The sequence below is a fragment of the Gadus morhua genome, chromosome 16 (assembly GCF_902167405.1).
Source record: "Gadus morhua chromosome 16, gadMor3.0, whole genome shotgun sequence".
NCBI lineage: Eukaryota > Metazoa > Chordata > Actinopteri > Gadiformes > Gadidae > Gadus > Gadus morhua.
The window spans coordinates 13,950,216-13,976,689 of record NC_044063.1 but is presented as its reverse complement, the minus strand read 5'-3'; the positions used below and the strand labels follow the sequence as shown (position 1 = coordinate 13,976,689).

General features: G+C 45.5%; 3 protein-coding genes across 6 annotated transcripts in view; 1 reads left to right on the top strand and 2 right to left on the bottom strand.

The window, feature by feature from the left end:
• Positions 1 to 3,779: 3,779 nt before the first annotated feature.
• LOC115528881 (zinc finger MYM-type protein 1-like) lies at positions 3,780 to 5,645 on the bottom strand. The gene is made up of 2 exons (XM_030337264.1): positions 4,059 to 5,645; positions 3,780 to 3,962 (listed from the first exon to the last, which is right to left on the bottom strand). The coding sequence occupies exon 1, from the start codon at positions 5,606 to 5,608 to the stop codon at positions 4,067 to 4,069; it is 1,542 nt and encodes a 513-aa protein (XP_030193124.1). The 5' UTR covers positions 5,609 to 5,645; the 3' UTR covers positions 3,780 to 3,962; positions 4,059 to 4,066.
• Positions 5,646 to 12,007: 6,362 nt separating this feature from the next.
• On the top strand, positions 12,008 to 25,371 carry slc47a4 (solute carrier family 47 member 4). Of its 4 annotated transcripts, none has more exons than XM_030381467.1 (18): positions 12,008 to 12,193; positions 13,150 to 13,377; positions 15,448 to 15,549; positions 16,117 to 16,185; positions 16,296 to 16,444; positions 16,967 to 17,009; positions 17,221 to 17,265; positions 17,528 to 17,625; positions 18,201 to 18,298; positions 18,881 to 18,994; positions 19,129 to 19,196; positions 19,529 to 19,637; positions 19,795 to 19,870; positions 22,994 to 23,063; positions 23,208 to 23,340; positions 23,788 to 23,882; positions 24,484 to 24,567; positions 24,858 to 25,371. In XM_030381467.1, exons 2-18 carry the CDS (start codon positions 13,267 to 13,269, stop codon positions 25,158 to 25,160), a joined length of 1,767 nt encoding a protein of 588 aa, XP_030237327.1. In that variant the 5' UTR covers positions 12,008 to 12,193; positions 13,150 to 13,266; the 3' UTR covers positions 25,161 to 25,371. The 4 variants fall into 4 exon arrangements, with proteins under 4 accessions (XP_030237327.1, XP_030237326.1, XP_030237329.1 ...); XM_030381466.1 differs by having other exon boundaries at positions 12,009 to 12,193; positions 13,101 to 13,377; XM_030381465.1 differs by having other exon boundaries at positions 12,014 to 12,193; positions 13,061 to 13,377.
• Positions 24,101 to 26,474, bottom strand: part of slc47a3 (solute carrier family 47 member 3) — a 19,989-nt gene continuing 17,615 nt past the window's right edge. The window contains exon 17 of the mRNA XM_030381470.1: positions 24,101 to 25,775. Within this exon, the coding sequence (XP_030237330.1) occupies positions 25,537 to 25,775 (239 nt within the window). The 3' untranslated portion in view covers positions 24,101 to 25,536. The remainder of the gene's footprint in view (positions 25,776 to 26,474) is intronic.

Here is a 26,474-nt window from a genome sequence, read left to right as displayed (position 1 = left end):
TGCTTTCATGCCTTCCTGCTTGGATCATCCGGTGGACAGTGGGGGGGAAGGAGTTGTGGATAAGACTCAAAGTAAAGAAGAAGTCACGGAGGGAACGGAACGGATCATCTGAATGTGAGGGCGTTAGAAGAGCTGTGAGGCCGTTCTGCTAACCACATCTGACCCGCCTGTGGTGGGAATATCTTGGAATATCTGGGTATTCACACCACTAGACCGAGGCCCAATCTGGGCCTTCGTTAGCCTCATAGCATAATTGCATAAATCATATTTTGGCCAAATTGTGATATGTAAACTAACTCTACTCGCCTTGCTCTGCTGATTCACTTTGCCCCATTGGCTGTATCCTCAGTCAATCAGAGTGCTTTTTAAATTCAATAATCACTATCTGCCTAAGTCATCTATTTGTCTTAGGCATTTTTGATGCTAAATAGAAGATCAACTTTAAAATATGACCTAAGCAACTATGCTATGAGGCAGCCTCATAGCATAGTTGCTTAGGTCATATTTTCAGGAATTAGCATAATTTCTAAACTTGCATATTAATAGCCTGGCTATTAATATGCAAGTTTAGAAATTATGCTAATTCCCTTGAATTTCACACTTTCACAAACATCTGTTTGTGAGGGGGTGACTATCTAGGGAATTAGGCATTTTAAACTCCCATAACGCCGATACCGGACGAACCAAGTAACGTTTGTATATCTGCTTGTGAATTGCAAAAGGCTGTTAAAACGGGAACAGGGTATTCCTGAACACGCCCTTTCTCCCCTTTCACTGGCCGCTCATCGATTCTCACGGGCTGTTCTCACTGGTCATTCCCCAGACCAAGGTTCAGTCTGCGATGAATACAATCACAGATACAGAAGGGCGGAGGTGGAGAGACTTGTAGCTTAAGGGTGACATATTACAGCACCAGGTGTGAGTGTGATTAGCCGTTACAAGCCGTTTTGAAAATCTGCCTCTTCTGACATCACAAGTGGGCGTGTCCACCTAGATGTATGACGGATAGATGAGCAACGTTTGCTATAGTCCACTTGGTAGGCCATCACACATCTAGCTGGACACACCCACTTGTGATATCAGAAGGTGGTCGATTTTCAAAATGTCTTATAACGGCTAATCACACCTGGTGGTATAATATGTCGCCTTTAAGGGTGATGCACATAGATGGATGGACGGACTGAGAGACAGACAGACGGGTGACGAGATAGACAGAGGCCAGCAGTCTGCCTACCATGTCCATACTTTGAGCGACCCAGGTTTGATTGTCCTATAGGGTAATTATTTCCCTGACAGTTGATCCAGTTTGGATTGTATACTTTGATTGTTCTCTTCCTCCCATTGGATGAACCAATTGGCACTGTTTGCACAGAAGAGTAAGGTGTAAATAGATAGTTAGCTTTAAAATTGGATGCATCCGACTGCATCTTTGCATTTGCATTCGTTGAGAATATTTTCTAAAGCTATTTTGTGTCTCAGTGTGGGGAGACCAGAATATTTTCTAAAGCTAATTTGTGTGTCAGTGTGGTGAGACCTGGCATTTTGCCTCAGGCTATACAGTTCATAGACATTTTTACCTTTCATATTTGAATGGAATAAGGTTATTTGGGGTATAGGGCCGAATTCTTCAGCTACATGGCTATTAGTCCAGGGCCAACCAAGGCATGCGCTGCATAATTGTTTCATTATGTATCGCAGCCTTTACAACGGCCACATTTTGGCCACATTTCTTGTGGCTGTCCAATCAATGTTGATGGGAAGTGTATTCAATGGAAGCAATTAATTCCTCAAGGCGTGCTGTAATGACCAGAAAAGGCTCTGTTGTCCTTCTCGCAAAGCAGTGCCTGCAATGACTTAATGTATCAGGATGCATTGCAGGCAAGCCTCTAGTGCTTCTATTTACTGTGACATGAGCAGCTATGATACACTCTGGTCGGTGTAGTTTAGGTAAATGTAAAATGACATGACTTCCAAGTTGTATTCATTTATTAATTAATAAACATGGCAAGGGCGCTCCGCTAGCATGCAGGAGATCTCCCTGAGCCCGTGTGGAGATAGCTGATTTAACCTGTTGCACACCGATGACTCAATGTGCCAACAGGTGTGCAGCCTCACCCAGCCGCAGAGTCCATCGGACTCCGCCAGGTGAGGCTATTTAAATCAGCCGTCATCCACACACACTCTGTGAGAACGTTTTTTCTTGACGCATATGGTTATAGTTAAAATGCATATTTTTTCTTAAAACACAGCACAACCGTCGAGTCACTTGCACAACTCAAGCCTCCCTCCAGTCTAAAACTCTGGCCCTCTTAAGGAGCACCAGAATGGGTGTGGCTCAATTAGCCTAGGAGCCACAGCTGCAGACTATTACGGCTAACAGCCAGACAGGAATATGTGCATCTTTTAAAACATGGTTTAAAACAGTGAAGATGCCATTCACATCTTCACTCCCAGTACTGCTGGTCAACAACTAGCGTGAGGTGACTCAAATACTGTCTCAATGGTCAGCTAACCTGTTTTACTTTTACGTCTACATTTAGGGCATTTAGCAGGCGCTTTTATCCAAAGCAACTTACAATTACATTTGTCAGAAGAAAGTGAATCACAATATATCTCTGTCGGTACAGCCGCGAACACACCAAGCGCGTACCTCGCGTACCATGTACGCGCGTAACGCAGCTAAAATGTTGCTTGACCATTTTGTGTCAAAAATGGTCAGATACGCGCGTAACGCGCGTAGATGAGACCGCCCAAAACTCCCCCCCCCCCCCCAGCCTGTGGCTGCGCTGGATTTAGGAGTCCGAGGAAGGAAACCCAAACGCCGCCGTGTTTGGGTGGATGATAGAGCTTGGATCGGGTTAGATTAAATAATCTCGGATATAAATAACAATAATCGGGTTAAATAACTTCACATGGTGTGTCTGGTGTGTTTCCAGCATTCGTAGTGTTGATCAGCAGAGAAATAGTCCGCCAAGACGTTGAGGTTGCTTAGCAATCAGAGACTCTGTCCATGCAAGTGAACGGAGCGTTCACTCTTCGTCATAACTATCAAACCAAACATCCTTCACATTCACCGAGCGAACCTTATGAAAGTAAAATGCACATTTCTCGCTAGAAATGTTTCCATAAACGCATTTAATGGCGTAACTATGTTACTATTTCCACCCAGAATAAAGAAAGTTGCCGGCCGTGGCTGCCATGGACATGGGTGCGCTGGAGTCCGAGGTAGGAAACCCAAACGCCGCCGTGTTTGGGTGATAGAGTTTAGATCGGGTTAGATTAAATAATCTCGGATATACACAGTGGCGGCGCCAGAGATTTTTTTCTGGTGGTGCTATGGGGGTGCTCGGCGTTTTACTGAGGGTGCTATGAAATTAGGGTGATATCATATGAGTCTCATTTTTCTCTACTACAACACCTCCCCACCATATCGTCACATATGTTTACACGTTTGCTCTCTAACGGGTCTTTGGGGTACATAAAAAGCGCCATTCAAATCGATCGTATTATTATTGTCAGTAGGCTACTTCTGACGGACGCGCACAAAGCCGCGTTCACATCCGACGGTCAAAATGGATGCAGCATGTTATAGATAACGTAATCCGAAATACTTCACTTACTTCAGTGTGTGGATTAAAGTTTGCGCCAGATGACTACCAGGTCACCACTACCATGAGCGACAAATTAAACTAAACATACCAAGTTCAATACACTTCTAACTAAAGACGGCAGATTAGAACGTCAGATATAATTAATTTAAACAGGCAAAGAGTCAGAAATGCTTTCAAATAGATTATATTATTTTAGGTCACAATCAAAACATGAAACCAAACAGTAGGCACTCAAAACCACAATAATAAGATATCAAAAAGTGTATCAAAAAGTGCACACAAAACTATGCTTAAAATCCTTAAGAAAAACCAAAATCCAGGCAAGCCAGCAGATCAGGTGTCAGTTTCCACCTAAACAAGAACAATGTGACAGAAAAACACATTGTAAACCCAATTGCAAAAACCCAGCAGAATGCAACAGACAACACGGAAAAATCGTTCACTTACCTACGTCTTCATAACAGGACAATGCGCCTGTTGTTGTGGTTGAGAGCGAAGGCATCTATGATCCTGTCGATGTCCAAAGCCCGTGCTCGCAGAGGGTTAATCGCCAGAAGTGCAAGGTCACTGGTTCGGCCATCCCCACTGCTATTCCTCAGGTAGCTCTTCAAGCGACGCAGACAAGAAAAACTGCGCTCGCAGCTCGCAGATGTTACAGGCAGGGTCAGAGATATGGAGATCAATTTGTAGAGGTCCACGAAGGCGTCTTTGTAAGGCCGCATAAGGGATAGGAACTCCTGGTTGCTGTTAATGGTGCATCCTTGCTCTTCCTTCCTTTTCAGGAGCCGGCGAACTTGATGGAGTTCTGCACACAAATTCTCCTCGCTGACCCCATAATGGCGAGCCATGGGCAGAATAACTTGCTTGTCAAGGAATGATGGGTGATTAGGGCTTAGGGCTGGCAAGCCTGCCAGTACACCATTTGCTTCGATGGAAAAGCGTCGCCGGAGTTCCATTAACAACCTGTCTAAGACAGGATAGAATGACTGAGTTTTCAGTTCATCCATGCTGCCCATGCCTGGTCTTTCTATCGGGGCCTCCACAATAAAGCCCTCCAGATGTTTAGCTGTTTGGGTCTGCCTTTTCTCACGATGTACAGTAGCTATCCCGGTATTAACGCACATGTCTCCTGCCTGCTTACGGATTGCTGCCCAGTTGTCATCTGTACGTTTCTCCGATATGGCCGTGATCACAGATTGGGCCAGGTCATCCGCTGTCAAGAGATCGAAATTGGGAGACTGTAGCGCATCGGACATGAATTTGGTAGTTCTAAAAACATCCTCAAAAAGAATTAAATGCAGAACAAACTGCTCATCCATAAGGGAACTGACAGATTTAGCCTCTGTCCTCCGTTTCGCATTCTTGTCGCGAACAGTGTCACGCAGGGTAGCGATGATAGCCGGGAGAGTTCTCTTGACTGCACAGATAGCATCATACTGGCATGCCCAGCGAGTGTCACTCAGTCTCTTCAGCTCTATGCGCTGTGCCGTTGAAAGTTCCCTTTGTTTCTTCAGAAAGAGATCGTGCACCACTGACCCCGAAAAAAACTTGTACAGTGTTTGCAACGTCTCAAAAAACTCAGCGGCAGCATCTACATTATGCACACAGTCCACCAACACCAGGTTAAGCCTATGAGCATGGCAGTGTATATAAACTGCTTGCGGCACCTCTCTTCTGAAAAGTTCTTGGACTCCGTTGTTACATCCAGACATGACTGAGGCACCATCATAGCACTGGCCAACACAACAATTCAGGTCAATACCGCACCGACTGAGCGTCTGCTTGATGCTTGCAAAGAGCGAGTTTGCGTCTAGTCCATCAGCTGGGGTGAAATGCAAGAATTCCTCCACCACTCTCTCTGATTCCGTGTTCAAATAACGCACGATCACTGAAATTTGCTCTTTTTTGCTGATGTCTTTGCTTTCATCCACCAAAATGGCAAAATGTTCAGCGTCCTTAACCTCATCCCTTAATTGTTTCCTAATCATTTCTGCCATTACATTGATGATCTCATTCTGCACGTCATGGTGCACATACTTTACATTTGACGGGTTGTTATCTGACTTTTTCTGAACGGTTTTGTCAAATTTTCCAATTACAGACAGCAACTCGCGGAAATTACCCCTGTTTGCTGAATCCTCATCTTCAATGTGGCCTCGCTGTGCGATCCCCTGACAGGCAGTATAGCGCAAGCTTTCCACAACGCCCATCATGTACCTTCTGTTTTCCTGGATCAATACCGAATGTCCTTTATCCAGCATATTTGTTATTTTTGAACCGCTTTTTGCTTTTAGCTTAAACTCAGTCCATGCCTCCATGGCAAATTTGTGTCCCATACTTTCGTGATGGCCCTTAAAAGATGCTGTTGCTTTCCGCCAGTTATGAAAGCCACTGGTTGTATACGTTGGCTCCCGATGAAACCCGTGCCCTCCTCCACCGAGAAAATGCCTGCAGGCAAAGCAAAAGACGGCATCCTGGGATACACTGTATTCCAACCACGGATATGGTTCCATCCAGCCCTTGCAGAAACTTCTTTGCTGGACTCCAAACATCCGAGTTGGATATTTGTGTAATGTTGGTATTTTCGGACCATCCTGGGCGTTCATGCTTAAGTCACCCAGGGTGCTAGCATCATGGCTAGCAGCGGCGCCCTCAGTAGAGGTGAAGGGTTGACTACTTGGACCAGGACTTTCCTCTTCTTGTTCTACATCAGAATCATCCACTACCTCCTGCCTTTTTTCTTCCTCTTGAACGTCTCCTTCAACTCGAGGATTTTTTCGGATCAAATACCGATCCATTTTCGTGATTTTGTGACCACTTGATTTAAAATTAATTGACCGATCGCCAGGATTACTGTTACTTAGCCGTTAGCCTACTACTCATTTGAACAATCACGTTCACGCACGCGGCACGCCACGCCACGTGTCTGTGTCGTGCTACGTGAACAATCTGTTTATTTCAATCTGTTATTTTCTTTTGTGATTAAAATATTATTATCACACAATACATTTTATTAAGAACTCAGAATGATTTTTTTTTTTTTTTCTTATTTTACCATTATTTTCTTGGGGGTGCTATGGGGGTGCTATGGCCAATCTAGGGGGTGCTCTAGCACCCCCTAGCCCCCCCCTGGCGCCGCCACTGGATATACATAACAATAATCGGCTTAAATAACTTCACATGGTGTGTCTGGTGTGTTTCCAGCATTCGTAGTGTTGATCAGCAGATATATAGTCCGCCAAGACGTTGAGGTTGCTTAGTAACCAGAGACTCTGTCCATGCAAGTGAACGGAGCGTTCCCTCTTCGTCGTAACTATCAAACCAAACATCCTTCACATTCACCGAGCGAACATTATGAAAGTAAAATGCACATTTCTCGCTAAAAATGTTTCCATAAAAGCATTTAATGGCGTAACTATGTTACTATTTCCACACAGAATAAAGAAAGATGTTGGCCGTATGCTTCTGTCCAAGCTCACTACTCAGTCAGACACCATTTCAACCTTCAAGTCACAGCTCAAAACTCACTTGTTCAAACTCGCACACAACGTCTGATCACTGTTTTGATTATTATTAGGGGTCCAAGCCAACAGGTTGGATCCCTATTGTTTTTGTAAGGATTATTATTATTATACTTCCCATCTAGAAGTGGTACCACAGCCCAAACAGTAAATGGTGCACACGCGCCAATTGCATCACTAGATCCAGGTCCGTGAACACTACGCAGACGACAAAATCCAGACACGCCGGCCACTAGGTGGCGCTATACCAAGGAATACGCGTTTGGGGCTATAACTCCCACACCGAACCTCCCACAGTCAAAAACTTGTACGCACATATTCACTGGAGTCTGCTGCATCTTTTGGCATAGGCCACGCCCATTTGCGCCTAGAATTTTTTTTCGCAAAATCGCGAAAACCGCAAAACTGTTTTTTCCCTACTCCTCCCACATTTCTCGACCAATCAACACCAAACTTTGCACACGACATCTTCAGACGCACACGAAAAGAAATACTCAAACACTTTTTGATCCGACCTTCGATTACGAAACGGTAGCATTTTGAATATTTGTTTATTAGCTACGTTTTACGTTGAAAATCAAAAATCCAGAAAAATACCAAAATTAGACATCGGATCAAGTCCAAATTTTACACACATGTCGGTGTTACCCTTAGTGACGTTCGATAAAAAAAACGCAACATTTCGCCATTAGGGGGCGCAATAAACGAGGAAATTGTATATCTTCTAATTGGCCTAAGGAATGTTCTTCAAACTCAAGGAAAACCATCAAGGGGCAATCCCGAGTCTATATAGAAAATATGGCAAAGAATTATTAATGTGGGCGGGAGTTATTTGGAAAAGGAAAATTGTCTTCGGAAAATTTCGCCACAAGGCGGCGCCAAAAAACGACGACATTGTATGTCTCCTAATTTGCCAATGGAATGTTCTGAAATTGCGTTTTGGGCTATAACTCCCACACCGTAGCTCCCACAGTCAAAACCTTTATATCCACAGGTTCAGGGTAGCGTTTTGAACACATGCTTCGCGTTGTGCCGGCGAAACGCACATTTCTTGTCGCGTTGTGCCGGCGAAATGCACACTTCTTGGACCCCTGCATAACTGCTTGCAGTTCTAGTTATTATTATTTTTATTTTTTTTATTTCTTATTGCTTATGTTTATTTATTTATTTATTTATTTATTTTTTCCACAATGTCTTGCTTTTTAAAAAATGTATGATGACTATATGCTCTGTAAGGTGACCTTGGGTGTCTTGAAAGGCGCCTCTAAATTAAATGTATTATTATTATTATTATTATTACTCTCTGCCAGTGACGTCGGGTCAAACTCAACGCTGATTGGCTATTGCGGCGCGTATGAGCGTAAAAAGTTCAATTTTTTGAACTCCTCGTACGCGCGTATATGTACGCGCGTATATGTACGCGCGTATATGTACGCGCGTATATGTACGCGCGTATATGTACGCGCGTATATATACGCGCCTCATACGCCCCAACGCGAGTAAAATGTTGCTAAGGATGTTCATAGAACCAAGTGCCAAGCACTAACAATCCCTAGGTTAACCCATTCCCTGTATACAACAGAGATAGCTAGGATAAGATCCTACACAATGCTTTGTAGTAAGTACCACTCATTTTAGTGCCCTCCTGGTTTGGGATCTCTTCCAGTTTGCGTCGGGATCCTGAGACCGGCGTCCACCAGGCCTCGGACCCTGCGAGGCGTCAACCGTTCCTGCAAAGTCAGTTTTAAAACTCACTTTTCTGAGGACTTTTTTTGATGTAGATAGGTTTTTGTGCTGTACTATGCATGTTTATATGTCTGTGTATTATTATTAATTTTATGTGGACCCCAGGAAGAATAGCGACCACAGCTGTGGAAGCTAATGGGGATCTGAAAAAAGATAAGAAATGGATAAAAAGATTGTGACGCAAACTCCGGCCCTCTCATCTGAGACGGCGTCCAATGCAAACGGCCCACGCTGAGATTCGTGGCAGCAGAATGATTCTCTTTCTGTTGGCATCGGAGGGGCAGTTTGAGCAAGGCAGCACCACCTGCTCTCGACATCTCTGTCCACGTTGGTGACCGCCCACGCCGGCCACACAGTATAGCCCTTACTCCGACGGTTGGAGATAATGTTGACAATTGTCTGAAGTCATCCCTATTAAGTCATTTCTATCTAGCCGATGTTTGCAGTAGAATTATCATTGGGCGATATTAAGTACAAAAAAGCCTAACGATGAGCATATTTCAGTGCTTAACTGAATCAAGTCTCTTTTCTATCCCCTTTTCCAACCTTTGAGGAACCATTACAGGTCTGTTTTCAAAATGTCAGCTTTATTGTTCATACCTTTTGTCCTTTCAATCCTTCAGCTCTGTCTCTCTACCGGAACACCTGATAGGCTTTTACAGCCGCGAGGAAACCCTGGTGCCCCTGGCCACCTGAAGAACACTGTGTTGATGTACTGTAGACCCTGAGGCCTCCCTCATCTGGAGTCCTCAGGGAGTATAAAGGAACAGATCAGCGGTCTCTGTCAGGAAGCTCTCTTATTTAGGAGATCATAACCGGAGATCATCTCTCTCTTGGCACCTACGGCGGCGGTAACGGTTGCTAGGGGAAGAGGCTCACCGGGAAGAGGCTGTTGGATTTCATCTCTGGATACGAAGTGAAGACGACAAACACTGCAAGAAAAACACAAACGTGTGTCAACAAAAAAAATAGTACTTTGTGTAGCGTCTTATAGCTATCGTTGTTGTTTACAGCAGCGGTCCCCAAGCCCCGGGCCGCGGGCCGGTACCGGTCCGTGGGTCATTTGGTACCGGTCCGCAGAGAAATATTATTTATTTATTTTAAGTTTAATTTTTTTTTTTTTTTTATTCATGCAAAATGCATGCACACTTAATAAACTCAATTTACTTGCAATACTGTCACTCTTTTACATGCCATAAGTCTATATGCAGTTGTTAGATTGCATATAACATGTTTGCATTTTTGGCAACCACTGCGCAACATAACCTAACCCCCCGCTCCCCCCGGTCCGTGAAACTTTTCGGAGAATCATACCGGTCCTTGATGCTGAAAAGATTGGGGACCCCTGGTTTACAGGGAATGGGCTTACCTATTGTAAGTGATTGTAAGTGCTTGGCACTTGGTTCTGACAGCGATATATTGTGTACGAAACACCAGACCATTTCTAATGTCCTTTTGTTTTAACGGGATCCACAATCCCACCACGTCCTCCATGATAGAGCCTCGAGCAGTGCTGAGCTCCCCCCCCCCCCCCCAGAGAGTCGGACCGGGTGCAACAACAGAGAGACGCAGAAGGAGAGTTGAGCCTAGCAGAGACTGACAGCGGTGAGTCATAATCGCTCGGTTGTTGCTGGCAGCTGCGGCGTCTCGCTTACCCAGTGCTGCCAGACGCATTGTCATTCATCAGAGAACGCGAGTGTACTGACTGACGGGATCTGTAACGCCGTCGCACCCAGAGGCGGGCCTTACTGGTACCGCCACGCCCAGTTCAATGAAAGCAGAGGCCCGTATTCAACTCATCTCAGTTAAACCGTTTTTATACGTATTATGGTGAATGGCCTGCATTTATACAGCGCTTCTCTAACCAGTGGCCACTCAATGCGCTTTACAATACTGCCCAACATTCACCCATTCATGCACACATTCACACACCGACGGCGGTGTCAACCCTGCCAGGTGACAGCCAGCTCGTCGGGAGCGGTCAGGGTGAGGTGCCTTGCTCAGGGACACCTCGACACTCGGCTAGGGGGAGCCGGGGATCGAACTAGCAACCTTCCAACCTACCAGCCAGCCCGTTCTACCTCCTGAGCCACATGCCGAGTTATAAATTGGAACACGAGGTCGGCTCCTGTTGATGGACTCAAACACAGTCTGAGACTCGTCCCCAGTGAGTTATGAATATCATGTCAGGTTGACCATGAAGTCACGCTAACTCGGTTAAAGCTCCGTCTACCAAAACCCATTTTCTCGTTGATCTGAGGCTAATGGTTGACGATGATGAAGTGAAACGGTGGAACATGGATTAACCCCTCCAACGGTCTCACGCCTGCTATGTGTGCCATGGGGGTCCATGGGGGGAGCGGGGGAGCGGGGGGGGCACTGATTCAGACACGGGGCTGGGGGTTCAGGGGTGCAGCGTCAGCGTCTGAACTGTCACTGTGAAGATTCTTTGAATCTATTTTTGTTTTCTAAATCTGCTCTGAGACAGACAGTTTGTGAGAGACAGGTAGATGGATTGAGAGAGAGACAGCGTTACACAGCGAGCAACATCAAATGATGGAGGGGAGCTAAATGCATGTTGTCTCTAACATATGGAGTCATTATCCCAGCGTGTGTTTGTGTTCCTGTAATGCACGTGTGTGTTAACGTGTGTGTGTGTGTGTGTGTGCGTGCTTTTGTTGTGTATGTGCAGGTGTGTGTTTACTTGCATGTCTGTGTGTGTGTGTTTGTGTGTGTTAACATGTGTGTGTGCGTGCGTTCCTTTTTGAGCATGAGTGTGTTTACATGCATGTGTGTGTGTGTGTATGTGTGTGTGCCTGCGTTCCTGTGTCAGTGTACACGTGTGTTTGTATGCATGTTTGTGTGTGTGTGTGTGCCTTTGTCGGTCCGTGTGCGTGTGTGTGTGTGTGTGTGTGTGTGTGTGTGTGTGTGTGTGCGTCTGCAAGAGTGCATGCTGCTGTGCCACAGATTGCGAGGTGAACAGAGAGTTGTCCAGCTGCATTCTGCTGGAACTCAGCCAGGACCCCTCACCGACACTTACCGGCCGAGACCGGACCATGTGATGTGTTAATGTTTGATGTCCCTGGTTTTCCTCGAAGCCCTGCTAGGGGAGAGAATGTTAATGATCAGATGTTCTTGGAATGGTGGAATGAGCGCCTGGGATTATTGATTCAGTCGAGTAGGATTATTGTTCGCTGCCAAGGGTGCGTGTCATTCAATTGTCATGCCAACAGAATCAGATACCTTTTCATGGATATTTACTGCACTTTATTATTGTCATGCTGAATATCTGACCACAGAGGGGCGGGACTAAAGGTATGCCAGTGTTTGTGGGTCTCTATGTGGATCTCTTCTGTGTCTCAACGCCGTTCACTGCCACTCATCTGTGTGTCCGTCATCTGATGAAGCAGTCACACTGAATTTACAACTCTAGGATTTTTCGATTCTATACTTCAATTTAAATGCTTCATTCTTCACATGCTCGTTCATGCAGACACGTGTGGTGCAACACGTGTCTGTAGACTCCACACACTGAACCATAGGCTCAAAAGTCCAAAATGTACAAAATAAATAAATATTCCGCAAGAAGCATGTATTGTGTACATTAATACAAATATATTAGAAATCATTAATCTATCCTTGAGTGTTATAGTTCATTCTATAAAATCCATTCAACTCTAGTGTATAGACTTTCTATTCTAGAAGATCCATACAACTCTAGTGTATAGACTTTGTATTCTAGGAGATCCATACAACTCCAGTGTATAATATGTATATTCTAGAACATTAATATAACACTAATGTATAAACTTTCTATTGTAGAAGATCCATACAACTCCAGTGTATAATATGTATATTCTAGAACATTAATATAACACTAATGTATAAACTTTCTATTCTAGAAGATCCATACAACTCCAGTGTATAATATGTATATTCTAGAACATTAATATAACACTAATGTATAAACTTTCTATTCTAGAAGATCCATACAACTCCAGTGTATAAAATGTATGTTCTAGAACATTAATATAACACTAATGTATAAACTTTCTATTCTAGAAGATCCATACAACTCCAGTGTATAATATGTATATTCTAGAACATTAATATAACACTAATGTATAAACTTTCTATTCTAGAATATCCATACAACTCCAGTGTATAAAATGTATATTCTAGAAGAGCCGTGCCGCTCCACGGTGCTGACGTTCTCTTCTAGGTGAAGACATTCTACTCTGCTTACCATTCGACTGATGACTGGTAATCAGTAACCGAGGAGCGGCTGAACCCGTGACCGGGTCACCGCGCGGGGCGTCAGGGTCGCGCCGGGAGAAGGCACTGGGCATTCTGCAGGCGCTCCAGACATCACTGCTGCTTCAGGAGCCATGGAGGACCGCCCCGCCACCCCCCTGTCCCACTGCGAGAGGCTCAAGGCGAGGGTCCCCCCGGCGCTGAGACTGGAGATCTCCCACCTGCTGGCCATGACCGGCCCCCTGGTGAGCCCCCCACTCCGGCCACCGTGTACGTTGGGGAGGTGTGGGTCATTAGTGCGCAGTGTGCTGGGCTTGGCCTGCATACCGATGGGGCTGAGCGCCGTGAGGAGATGGGACGCACACACACACGCACGCACGCACGCACACACACACGCACATACGTGCAGGATGAATCGTTTGTTTTTGTGCTTAATGTTCCTTACGTCATGTGGTGGGACAATTTAAACGCCCTATAATCAACGGGGAAATGGGATTTAGTTAAACAGTTACATATGTTCGCCTCCTCATGTTATAGACGTGCTAGTAGATACTATTGACTCAAGGTGGATGTTTTAGATCATTATCTTGATGGAGAGATGCTGCTGTGCCGCTAACATGTTCTGTACATTGTGGGTGCTTTAGACTTCAGATGTCCGTGCGCTGTCACTCACGTCTCATGTCTGGGTTTATATCTTGTGTTGGCTGTCTTGTGTTATTTTGTGTTTATTGTTGATTTCTTTGCACCTATTTTGCCACGACTTGCATTGTGTGTGTAGATATTTTCTGGATTAGTTTACATGAACACCATTAGAAAATGATTACTAGATCAGTAGTTAACTTTGAATCAACTGTTAGTTAATTGTAAGCCAAGGCTTTTTAATGTGTTAACTATTTAATGGTTAATTAATGTTCCCTTCTTTTAAGGCGTAACCATTTCATTTTTTGATAAAAAATAATTCAAATAATTGATTGCGTGGTACAGCTGTTCGTTCTGCTGTGGCACCGGACTTAAAGATGGACATCTAATCTTCCTCCTTATCTTGGGTTGGGCTCGGGGACTTCGTCTCAAGAGACCCTGCTGTGTGCTCTGAGGAAGGGGCGCAGCTCCACTGCGTGTGCTAAACAAACTCATTCATGCAGCTCTGATCCTCTGTCAGCGTGCGTTCTTTTGTCCAAAGTAAATCTCTTGGAAGCAGAATTCATCAGTACTAATTGTGATGTTGGGTTCGAGTTATGCTATGGTTATTATCATATCGCCAATGAATATATGAGCAAAACAAGAGCTCAACTTATGCCTTGACTAATATTACTACCTACTATTTAATATTATTATTTCTTGACCAGGGGCGTGCCCGAGGCTACATGTGACAGGCCGCGCTCACACGGCTGTGGTGATTTCAGTGGCAGCCCTACTAATCTTACAGATCAAGTCCGTTCATTTTGTGAAGTACACATTCCCCACTCTACCGGGTGTCGTGGTCGAGTGCCCCCATGTTATTCTGATCCGGTCCTTAACCCCATGTTGACTGGTCTGGACGCTCCACTGAAAGCACCTCACAGTTTAAGGTTCCTTAGTTGTTGACTGGATGGCACCCCACAGTTTAAGGTACCTTAGTTTACTCCAATGTGGTGCAGAGCCACGTATCGAGGTACATGTCATCAATGAGCAGGTACGGATCGGAAAGATGATCAGAGTTTGCATAGTTGTTCAGATGTACAAATGAATTTGTTATGCTAAAGGTTACATTAATGAACCATTGATTATCATTGGTTTACGCAGGAAAAGCCTTGACTAACAATTAACTCACAGTTGATTAACAGTTAACTAATGATCTAGTAATCATTTCCAAATGGTGTTCATGTAAACAGAATATATCTCTGTGCATAATACAAGTCGTCGCAAAGTAACTACAGAGTTCACCTAGACTCTGCATAGCCTCCCCCCATACCCCCCGACTCCCCTCTTACACACTTATTGTATGTTGTACGTCCTGGCACTTAATTTACACACCTATTGTATGTTGTACGTCCTTGCACCTCATAATAGTACTTAGCATTGTGTAACACCTTAAGACTTGGTTCTATGAACATCCTTACTGTACCGACAGCGATATATTGTTTCTCTTTCTTCTGACCAATGTACTTATTGGAAGTCGCTTTAGATAATAGCGTCTACTGAATGAAAAAATAATTGATCAGGGAAGGCTAGAGGTCGGCTTTGGAAGCGAGTGTCCAAAGTCCATGGATACCGACCTGTGTACGGACGGTGTTATGTTGTATATTGTTGTTGTTTGATTGTTTATCTCCGTCCAGCTGCTGTCTCGAATCCTGAACTTCATGCTTCCCTTCGTGGTCACCATGTTCTGCGGCCGTCTGGGGACCCAAGTGATGGCGGGCTACGGGTTGGCGACCGCGGTGAGGGCCGCCCGCCCGTCTGTGGGACCGCCGCCAACGCAGTGGGCCTCATTTTGCCGGACGCAATACTTTACATTTTGCGCATTTAACAGACGCTTTTATCCAAGGCGACTTACAACGGTTCATACACACATTCACACACCGACGGCGGTGTCAGCCATGCAAGGCGACAGCCAGCTGGTCGGGAGCAGTCTGGCTGAGGTGTCTCAGGGTGGATGTCGAGGGATGTCGAGCCGGGGATTCGAACCAGCAACCTTCCGGTTACAAGTTGTGAGCTAAGCCGACCCCGGCTCAGTTCCTGTTCCTGTTAGCGCCTCTGATGAGCGGTGAAATAGGATGACAGGGCTCACACAATTAAATGTAATTGTATTTGTATAGCCCTTAATCACAGTTACGGGCTCAAAGGGCTTCAAAGGCCAAATATGTATGTATGTAGACTGCTGCTATTATAGTAACAGCACAGACAAACACGCATCGATACAGTCGGAAACAGAAACATTATCATGATCAGACACCGACACACATCATCCGTGCAGGCTTACGAACCTCACTTCCTGTCCCTTGCAGGCCATCAACTGCTCCGTGGCGGCGGCCGGCTACGGACTGGGGCAGGCGTGCGACACTCTGGTCACCCAGGTTTGGAAAAAAGAAACATATTTTTTCACCAATTCAAAACACTCCCACTTGTGCGGCTGCTGTTGAACGCCGCTGCGTGCTGACTGGTGACTGGGCGTCTCGCTGGGCAGACGTTCGGGAGCCGGAACCTTCCGCGCGTGGGCGTGGTCCTGCAGAGAGGCATCCTGATCCTGCTGCTGTTCTGCCTGCCCTGCTGGGGGCTGCTCGTCAACATGCAGCCCATCCTGCTGGCCTTGGGTCAGGGCCCCGAGGTAGCCAGGTAACCCCCCCCCCCCCCCCCCCAATCCTCCCCTCTGGGCAATGTGTGTGTCTGGGTGTGTGCGTCTGAGTGTGTGCGTCTGAGTGTTTGTGTATGTCGGCCAATTAGTGTGAACAGTTCAACAGCCTCGTCGCCGCCTGCATACTGATGGGGCTGAGCGCCTTGAGATGGGACGCACACAAATGCACGCACACCCACACATACATACATACATACATACATACATACATACATGCATACATACATACATGCATACCAACACGCACGTACACATGCACGCACACACACACAGACAGACGAGGAAAATGTATTTTACACATGAAATCACTACATCATATGGTGTCACAACGTAACGCCCTCTTATGATTAAATGAAGAATGAGATTTTTTTAAACAGCGAGTTTGCCTCGCTATATTAAAGAAATACAAAAAAATCGTACTTCCTAGAGATGTGTATATTATATCACTTTGTCTTGATGGAGCAATGCTGTGAGCTTTGAACCCATTTGTGTTGTGATTTCAGAATAGTCCAGGTGTATGCCTATGCCTTCATGCCTGCATTGCCAGTGAGTCAAAAGAGCCCTCACACTTTCTGTGCATTGTCGTTGCATCACAGCGCACCCACTGTCGCATTGAGCCAAACTATTTCACTGTGCATTCAAATAAACACATTTAAAAATAGATGATGGTATTCTCTGATGCTCCCGGTGTGGTAGAACAAGTGGAACCCCCCACATGTCCTCATTCAACATGCATTCAACCGTTGCTTTCTTCCAGGCTGTTTTTCTCCATCACATCCACGTGACCTACCTCCAGAGCCAGGTACTAAACCCCCCTTCAGACCCGAATGCTGGGGAGTACTTGAGCACTCATCCAACATTCAGCCCCCTCGGTCTTCACAGCCACAGGAAAACAGACAATCGGACTGGGTCTCCTGCTGTGATGCGCCGAGGTGTTGTTTGCAGGGGAAGTGACTGTGGTGTGTGTCTGTGTGTGTGTGTGTGTGTGTGTGTGTGTGTGTGTGTGTGTGTGTGTGTGTGTGTGTGTGTGTGTGTGCGTGTGTGTGTGTGACTTCTACATTCAGGGTATCATCATGCCCCAGGTGTACATGGCGGTGTTGGCCAACGTGGCTAACATCATCACCAACTATGTGCTGTTGAACCAGCTGGCTCTGGGGTTGAGGTAGGAGAGTGCTGCTCACACACACACACGGTTCTTTCCATCGGTGAAGTATGTAAACACACACAAAAAATACAGTCATTTATAGGGATACGTCAAGGATTTTTTTTATGCATAACTTGCTTTAAATGCAAAAATGATTTTAATTTACATTAAAAAAAAGGTCTTCCCAAAACCAGGCGGATTTATCACGATAAAAGTAATTTCTTTCATCACTTTTTAATTTGTACAACGTTAATTTATGGTTATAACATAAGTTTAGGATTGTTATCGTAGACGAACGCTCCAGTGCACTGCAGCTCCAGCAGGCGGCAGTTCATCTACCGGCCAGAGGGGCCAGTATTGAGAAAGAATTCTAATTTTTACTCATAGTACAACTAGTGCCACTATAACATAACATTACAATGAAAATAAACAAATAAAATAGATACTTGAAGCCCAGATTTCCGCGATTTATAATGTTTCCGCTATTTATAAAAAAAATGTTCTAAAAAATAATCAGGGAAAGCCTTACGTTTACTCTTGCACTCTTGCACGTGTTTTTTGAGAGGACACTGTTTGTGCTGCTCTATTTGCAGTGGGTCTGCAGCTGCCAATTGCCTCGCTCAGCTTTACCAGTGTGCCTTCATGTTTGCTTACACTTGGTGGAATAAATTACATGTGAGCACATGGAAAGGTAAGAGACTTTGATTTCAATGAGAAATCCCCGGCTTACCCCTTAAATTGAGGCTCAAATTCAAAGGGGACCCTGCAGAATCACTCATTTCTTTTCACTCCCTTCTTATGACCATTTATAAATTGCATTTTACGGAATGTAGTCTGTTCATTAATAAATAAATAATTAGTTAATTAATTAATGTATTTATTGATGAATGTATTTATCTGTTAATTGATGCTGGTATTTGTTTATTTTCGCTCTCTACATTTTTTCTTATGCTATTTGCATTATTCTAGCATTCTAATCGTACATTTCCTCTGTTAGCGCACCCTGTTGAGTTGCTCCATCGAGGGTATTTTAAAGTGATTTCATCCTCAGAAAATATATGGTCGTTGCGTTACCAATCCGGAATAATAATAATAATAATAATAATCCCTAGAATAACAAAAAGTATACACAGATACTCAGTGAATACCTAAAAAGGCAGTAAAAACATAAAGACGTCCTAGAGGCTCTGACCTAGAAAGGTCTTATTATTCTCAGTTGGGCTCCGTTTGTGTGCGTGTTTGGCGGTAAGCAGCTCTCCACCGCCCCCTGCAGGCTGGTCCACAGATTCGCTGCAGGAGTGGGGCTCCTTCATGCGACTGGCCATCCCCAGCACCCTGATGACGTGCTTCGAGTGGTGGATCTACGAGTCGGGGGGCTTCCTCGCCGGTAAACACAGCAGGAACATACTGGATACAGATAATAAAGACACAATAGTGCACATTGCAATTGTTAATAACACAAATGTAGCTTATTTTGTCTAGCTATAAAAGCTATTAATCATTGGTATGACCTTTGACCAGGGTTACTAGGGGAAAACGAGCTGGCAGCCCAGCATGTTATCATGATGGTGGCCTTCATCAACTACATGGTAGTGTATTCATAAAATACTAGTACCCTCCTATAGAGCCCTCCTATCCACTACATCCTTATCCCCAGACCCCTCCTATCCACTACATCCTTATCCCCAGACCCCTCCTGTCCCCTACATCCTTAACCCCAGAACCCTCCTGTCCCCTACATCCTTAACCCCAGACCCCTCCTGTCTCCTACATCCTTAACCCCAGACCCCTCCTGTCTCCTACATCCTAAGACCCCTCCTGTCTCCTACGTCCTCAGATCCCGTCCTGTCCCCTACATCCTTAACCTCAGACCCCTCCTGTCCCCTACGTCCTAAGACCCCTCCTGTCTCCTATGTCCTAGATCCCTCTGGGGGTCCAGGCTGCCGCTTGCGTCCGCGTGGGGAACGCTCTTGGGGCCGGAGACACGGCCGGGGCCATCCTCTCTACCAGGGTGGCTCTCTCACTCGCTGGTCAGTCATGTTCTCTCTCTCTGTCTCTTTGTCTCTCTCTCTCTCTCGTCGGTGTGTCACACAGTGCCATCCATCACTCATCAATAGTCCCACCTTGTTTCATTCCTCTTCTTGGTGTGTGTGTCTGTGACCTTGGTGTGTGTCTGTGACCTTGAAGGGGTTCTGGCAGTGGCTGAGTGTCTGGTCCTGGCCTCGACCAGGTCCGTCATCGGCCTCATCTTCACCTCAGACCAGTGAGTAGGAGTTAGTATTAGTGAGTATTAGTTAGTATAGCAGTCAGTGGAGTTTGTTCTGCAGACGAAACGTGGGCATGACTCCTGCTACAATTAAATATGGACAGATAGAAACATTATGGATAAATAATTTGGAGTGGGAAAAAAAAAATATAAAAAGCATTTTCACCTGTGAACTTTACTCTGCTTTATTTATTCAAACCTGCTAAACAGATAATGATGCTAATCCATTTGGCAGATATTGCTATGATGCTTAACAGATAATGCTGCTATACTACTAATCTGCTGAACAGATAAGGGGTTACATGCTGCCATTCCAACATGGCCCCATTCCGACATTGGCCCAATTCCGATAGGACAGCCATTCCGGCAGTCTACCAATCAGTGGCGCCAACTTCAGGTCAACATTGGGAGGTCATAAATATTTCATTCAAATGTGTTCAACCAAAAAGTAGCCATCACTTCTCTAGTCCTACTTTCAGAATTGAGGTTCAGAACAGTATTTCCTGAATTGTTTCAGCATTATTTAATCCATAATTTATTTGATTAATTCCAATTGTGGTTGTGATGATGTAAGGAATAAACCATCCCATCAATTGACGACTGCAATTTACAAGAGTGTTACGAGTTGGGTGGCGTGCACTTATTTAACATGCCCGGTATGAAAGGTTTCAAAGACTGGCCACAGTTAATAATAATAATAATAATACATTTAATTTAGAGGCACCTTTCAAGACACCCAAGGTCACCTTACAGAGCAAATAGTCATCATACATTTTTTACAAAGCAAGACATTGTGGAAAAAAATAAATAAATAAATAAATAAATAAACATAAGCAATAATAAATAAATAAAACAAAAACAATCAAAACAGTGATCAGTTAGACGTTGTGTGAGAGTTTGAACAAGTGAGTTTTGAGTTGTGACTTGAAGGTTGAAATGGTGTCTGACTGTTTTATGTGTGGGGGGAGGGAGTTCCAGAGCCTGGGTGCTGAACAGCTGAATGAACGGGCACCCATTGAAGTGAGTCGTGATGTGGGGATACATAGTAGTCCAGCAGAGGTTGAGCGGAGGGAGCGGGAGGGAGTGTATTCTTGGAGGAGGTCGCAGAGATAACTGGGGGCTAGGTTGTGGAGAGCTTTGTAGGTGAGGAGTAGGGCTTTGTATTGGATGCGGTAGTGTACTGGGAGCCAGTGAAGTTGAATGAGGACAGGGGTGATGTGGTCAGATGATTTGGTGCGGGTGATGATCCGGGCGGCTGAGTTCTGAATGATCTGCAGTCTGTTGATAAGTTTGGTGGGGAGTCCGGTGAGGAGGGCGTTGCAGTAGTCTATGCGTGATGTGACAAATGAGTGAACTAGGATTTCAGCGCTGGATTGGGTCAGTGATGGGCGGAGTCTGGCGATGTTGCGGAGGTGGAAGAATGCAGTCCGGGTGATGTTGTGAATATGGGGTGCGAATGAGAGGGTGTTGTCCAGGATGACGCCGAGGCTCTTGACTTTGGAGGAGAAGGGTACTGGGAATCCATCGATAATTATGAGTGGAGCTGGGGTGTGTTGTGATTTAGTGAGGGTGGATTTGGATCCGATGAGCAGGGCCTTGGTCTTAACGGTTAACTTCATATTGGCCCAAAGGCAATACAATGCGCTATATAAAGGAGAAAGACGAGAATATAGTCTAGACTATTCTAGACCCACCCCTTTCCACACAAATTCTCGACGGGGAGCAATAAAAATAAACCAACAGTTTTTGCCCATATAAGGCAAATCCGTTAAACATAGACTTTAAACAATATCCCCCGACCTCGGAGATGATCAGAACAGCCGGTCAGGTGTAATTGATTGATCAACAAAAGAACAACAGTCTTATTTTTACATGCCAGAGGCATAACATGTTTGCATATTCAGGCTGCATCCTAATACTCATGCCTGACTGCTATATAGTAGGCATTTTGTAGTACGTCACAAATATAGCGCGTCTCAGTACGCATTTTGTAGTAGGCAAAAAGTTCCCGAATGCGTACTACCGCTAAAGTATACAACGGTAGGTCATTACGCAATACCACCATTCAGCCGGAGTCTGGTACCCGAAGAAGAAGAACGCCGCGGTGAAAAAACTATAAGAAATTGGTAAATTATCGCAGGCAGGTGACTTAAATTTTTGCCGCCATCTGATGTGCAGCGCACAGAGGGTAAATACATAATCTCCAAACATCCGGTGGCGTTTCGGTGGTGTTCGGAAGCGTTCGGAGGCGTTCTACGCATAGCTGCTGTAGAACGTACTACATTAACGGTTATGTAGTAGACACTGCACAGAAATAGTATATACTTGGTATTCGGATGCACCCTTAGTCTTCTTTTTCTCGATTCCTTCAGCATTCTCTCAGCATTCCCTAATTAATGGCCTCAGTGCGCAAAGACAGGGAGGATTTCCGATGCTCCTTTTACAGTAAACCACTTCACAATGACTGTTTAAATTACCCCCAGAGTTCAGTGTCTATCAGTCCCAACATTTAGAAACAGAATCGAAAAGTCCAATCGTGAATTGGGTCGTTGGGGATTTTGGGAGAGACTGGAGAAGGGCCTTATGTCTTGGGCAAAAGATCCACAGCGAATGAGGGTCGGCGACTATCCCCAATGATGAATAGACACTAAAGCGCATGAAACTAATAAATAATCATATTAATTAATTAAAGTACGATAATTATAATAGATAATGTAATAGTAATGACATTTATATTAATGACCTCATGTCGGAATTGCGGGACGTTTGAAAAAAAGTAGTCCCGCCAATCCGACAATTAGACGTCAATGTCGGAATTGAAGGCGGTCCCCCGGATGAGGCTAGGATGCTAATCAGATAGCAGATAAGACTGCTATGATGCCAATCTGTTGTGCTGATAAGGCTGCTCAGATGCTAATATGCTGAACAGATAAGGCTGATAAAATGCTAATCTGTTTGGCATATAAAGCTGTTAAGATGCTCATCTACTGAACAGATAAGGCTGCTATGATGCTAATCTGTTGTGAAGATAAAGCTGCTAAGATGCTAATATGCTAAACAGATAATGCTGCTATGCTGCTGGTCTGTCGTGCACCTTCACGAGCGGCGCTTGTCTTGCAGGAAGGTGTTAGCGCTGGTGTCCCGCCTGATGAGCGTGTACTGCGTGGTGCCTCTGTTCGACAGTCTGGTGGTGAGTGCAGAGCCGCCAAGCGCCCTCCACAGTGATCAGCCACATGCTTTATGTCCACGTTCATGGATCGGTTGTTCTATGTCAACAACAACAACACAACAGCACCACACAATGACCAGGTGTTCTCCCCCCCCCGCCCTGCAGTGTGTGAGCACCGGTATCCTGCTGGGTACTGGCCGGCAGAAGATAGCCGCGGTGGCCAACCTCGTTGGTTACTACGGTATCGGCCTTCCTCTGGCCGCCACCCTGATGTTTGTGGCTGAGCTGGGAGGCTTAGGTAACCAACCTTCTACGTTGAAGTACAACTTCAACGTAGAACATTTGAAAGACATTTACATTTTAAACCAATGTTAGCAGACGTTAAACGTTTAAACCCCAGGCGTGAGTGTGATTAGCCGTTACAAGCCGTTTGAATATCTGCCTTTTCCTGTATTTTAGTGACGCCTCTCCAGCACACATCCAGGTGGATATGCCCATTTGTCAACTGGAAAAGGCAGATTTTCAAACGGCTTGTAACGGCTAATCCCAATCAATCATCCCTGGTGGCATAATAACACACCTTTAACATATGGAAGTTTCAGCTTTCGAAGTTTTCACATGAGAAACGGAAGAAAAAATTTGAACTTTTAACGTGAACCTTGGAGGTTTTCATGTTAAAACTGGAATCCTAACGCGAGAGAAAGGCAAAGCTTCAGTTTTCTGTTTCCTGCTCTCCCATTCACAGGTTTCTGGGTCGGTCTCCTCACGGCGGTCTGCCTACAGTCCATCTTCTATGTGGTTGTCATCTTGAATTTTAATTGGGAGAAAATGACAGTAGAGGTATGGAGCTCGGAGGCACAAACATGCACAGACACAGCTCGGCCTTGATTCTCCACGGCATTTTTGCTGCTTATAGAACATTCCTGCAGTTCATAGAAAGAGCTTTCTTATTTACTGACTGAAGATCTTCCAGTCATTATAAAATGTATTCGTGCAGCACTTAAAGGTTTTATAGTTACTGTAGGAGAAAATCGATATCAATCCAATGATGAGACGGATGAATGTAAACAACTATCTTTTATTATAATAGCATTACTCTCAAGCACCACCTTCATTCCCTCATCAATGCTATGGTGCATGGGAAATGTAGTTACAAACGGTAGGAGGTACATTAAGTCTTTGGAAAACCGAGGAAAATACATAGACTTCACTGAGCTATTATGGTACACATAACTGAAAGCTGCTCATTGTCCTTTGGATGGGTGACCAACACGCCACTCAGAAGTTGATTGATTGATTGATTGATGTCAGTCTCACCTGAGTCGTTTTGATCAAAGTGTAGCTTAAGTCTAGCTTAATTAACAAATGGCTTCTTTGGTTAGTAATCGGTCAGGACTACAGATTTGGTAAAGAGTATTTCTTTGTAATCCTGTGTTCCAAGGCGGTGAAGCGAGGTAAGAAGAACATGCAGGTGGATCCTCTGAACCCAGAAACCTCCAACCAGAGTGCCAGCAGCAACGGCAGCGTGAGTGCCGTGGGCTTATTCAAGCACTCACAACAAAGGTTCAGTCAAAGCCAGACAATTTGGTTTTAGAGTGACTGCGAAACGACTAAACAGAAAACGGCTGCTTCTTTTGTGGGTTTCAGTTCCTGTAGTAGGCTTCCACTCAGCACCAAATAAACAGAGGAAACAAAGACCAAATACTAACACACACACACACACATATATATTTATAGACACACATCACACACATACCATACACACATGCATGCTACATATATCAGCGTGACGCTGGGTCTGTGTTCCCACTACAGCCGGTGAACGGTCTCCTCTCGGAGGACCAGAAACGGCCGGACGGGGGCCCTCCAGTCCAGCGGTCGGGGGCCGCCCAGGGGCCCAGGAAGCAGCTCTCCCCCACCCAGCTGGTCCTTAGGCGGGGCTTCACCACGGTACTCATGGTTCTGCTCCTGGTGGTGGGGCTGATGGTCCACTATCATGTGCCCCTCCCTGAGTCCCCGGCCCCCCCCTCAGAGAGCAACAGGACCCTGGGGGGGGCTAACGTCATGGACACCACGCCGGCCCCGGGCGTGCCCACCACGTGGGTCTCCCGCGGATAGCGGACCCCCCCGACCCAACAGACCCTGGCTCTATCTTTATCTCCACTCGTATTCCAAATTAACCCGATCGGGATCCCCCAGTCATCAGCGTCATGTTTTAAAGCTGATCTGCATTTGTTTGCATGTCATTAATGTGTATAAAACGTAAGAAAACAACACCACACATGAAAAAACTATAATAAATGGCGTCCGAGTGACGTCTCTCCCTTGACCAGCGGGTCTCTCCTTTAGACTGGAGGGACAGCAGCGCCACCTGGTGGAACACCTCCTCCTCCATACTGCTCTAGAACCCAGACTCTCCGGCTTGGGTGAGGCGGGTCATGTGACCACGCCAGGGGTCAGCAGGTGGTTGAGGGGTCAGGAGGGCGGGGGAGGGTCATGTGACCGTGCGAGGGATCAGCCAGTCAGTGAGGATCCCCGTGAGGAGGATGGCGAGCATGGCGCCCAGCGCCGGGCCGCGGCGCAGCAGCAGGCGGGGGAGGGAGGGGCGGGGCGGCGCCGGGCGGAGGGGCGGGGCGGCCGGGTCCTCCTCCTCCTCTGTGGCCCTCCCCCGGAACAGTTGAGAGTCTTCCTCACGCCCTGGAGGGCCTTCCTCACCCCCTGGGGCTGAAGGGACTGGAGTTTATAAAGGGAGGAGGAGGGTTCAGTGGTTAGGATGAGCACTCCCAGGTGGAAGGTCCTGGGTTTGATGACCCCGATGTGTGTGACTCTGCGACGACAGTGGTTCCTTTTGGTATTCACCCCGTCACAAACATCTGTGACCCGCCAACGAACTGGGGCGTCACAGATATTTGTGACGTGGTGAATATCCGGAGAATGAGACATTTTAAACGTGCATATCATTAGCCTCATAACATAGTCGTCTAAGACTAATTCATATTTTATGGTTCGTCTTGTATTTAGCGTCAAAAATGCTGAAGTCAAATTAATATCTTTAAAAAAAAAAGCGGTTTGAAATATGTCTAGAGAGAGGTCATGTTTAGAGAGAGGTCATGTTTCCCGAAGCTCCGCTAGGCATTCGAAAAAACTACTTAATTCATCGTTCAGATCTACTTTATCTTATTTTATTTCATGATCATAATACCTAACGATATATTTTTTGTTTCGTCGTCCTCCATCGCTCGATTCAACAATACATTTTGGCACTTTTTATGACTCCAGGATCAGACCGCAGAAAAAGCCTTGGATTTTCCTATCGCCAAAATGCCTCTGTACTCGGATATCTCAGGCACGGAGACTAGGAAATGCACAGATTGCACCAAACTGCAACAGACAGTTGCTTTATTTGAAACGAGACTAGAGGCATTAGAAAAA

What these genes read in the sequence shown, in the direction of transcription:
- LOC115528881 (XM_030337264.1), bottom strand. Translation starts at nt 5,608, where the DNA reads ATGGCAGAAATGATTAGGAAACAATTAAGGGATGAGGTTAAGGACGCT.
- slc47a4 (XM_030381467.1), top strand. Translation starts at nt 13,267, where the DNA reads ATGGAGGACCGCCCCGCCACCCCCCTGTCCCACTGCGAGAGGCTCAAG. An exon ending in GTCGGGGGGCTTCCTCGCCG is followed by an intron (nt 18,995 to 19,128) that starts GTAAACACAGCA and finishes ACCTTTGACCAG; the next exon opens with GGTTACTAGGGGAAAACGAG. An exon ending in GTGCCAGCAGCAACGGCAGC is followed by an intron (nt 24,568 to 24,857) that starts GTGAGTGCCGTG and finishes TTCCCACTACAG; the next exon opens with CCGGTGAACGGTCTCCTCTC.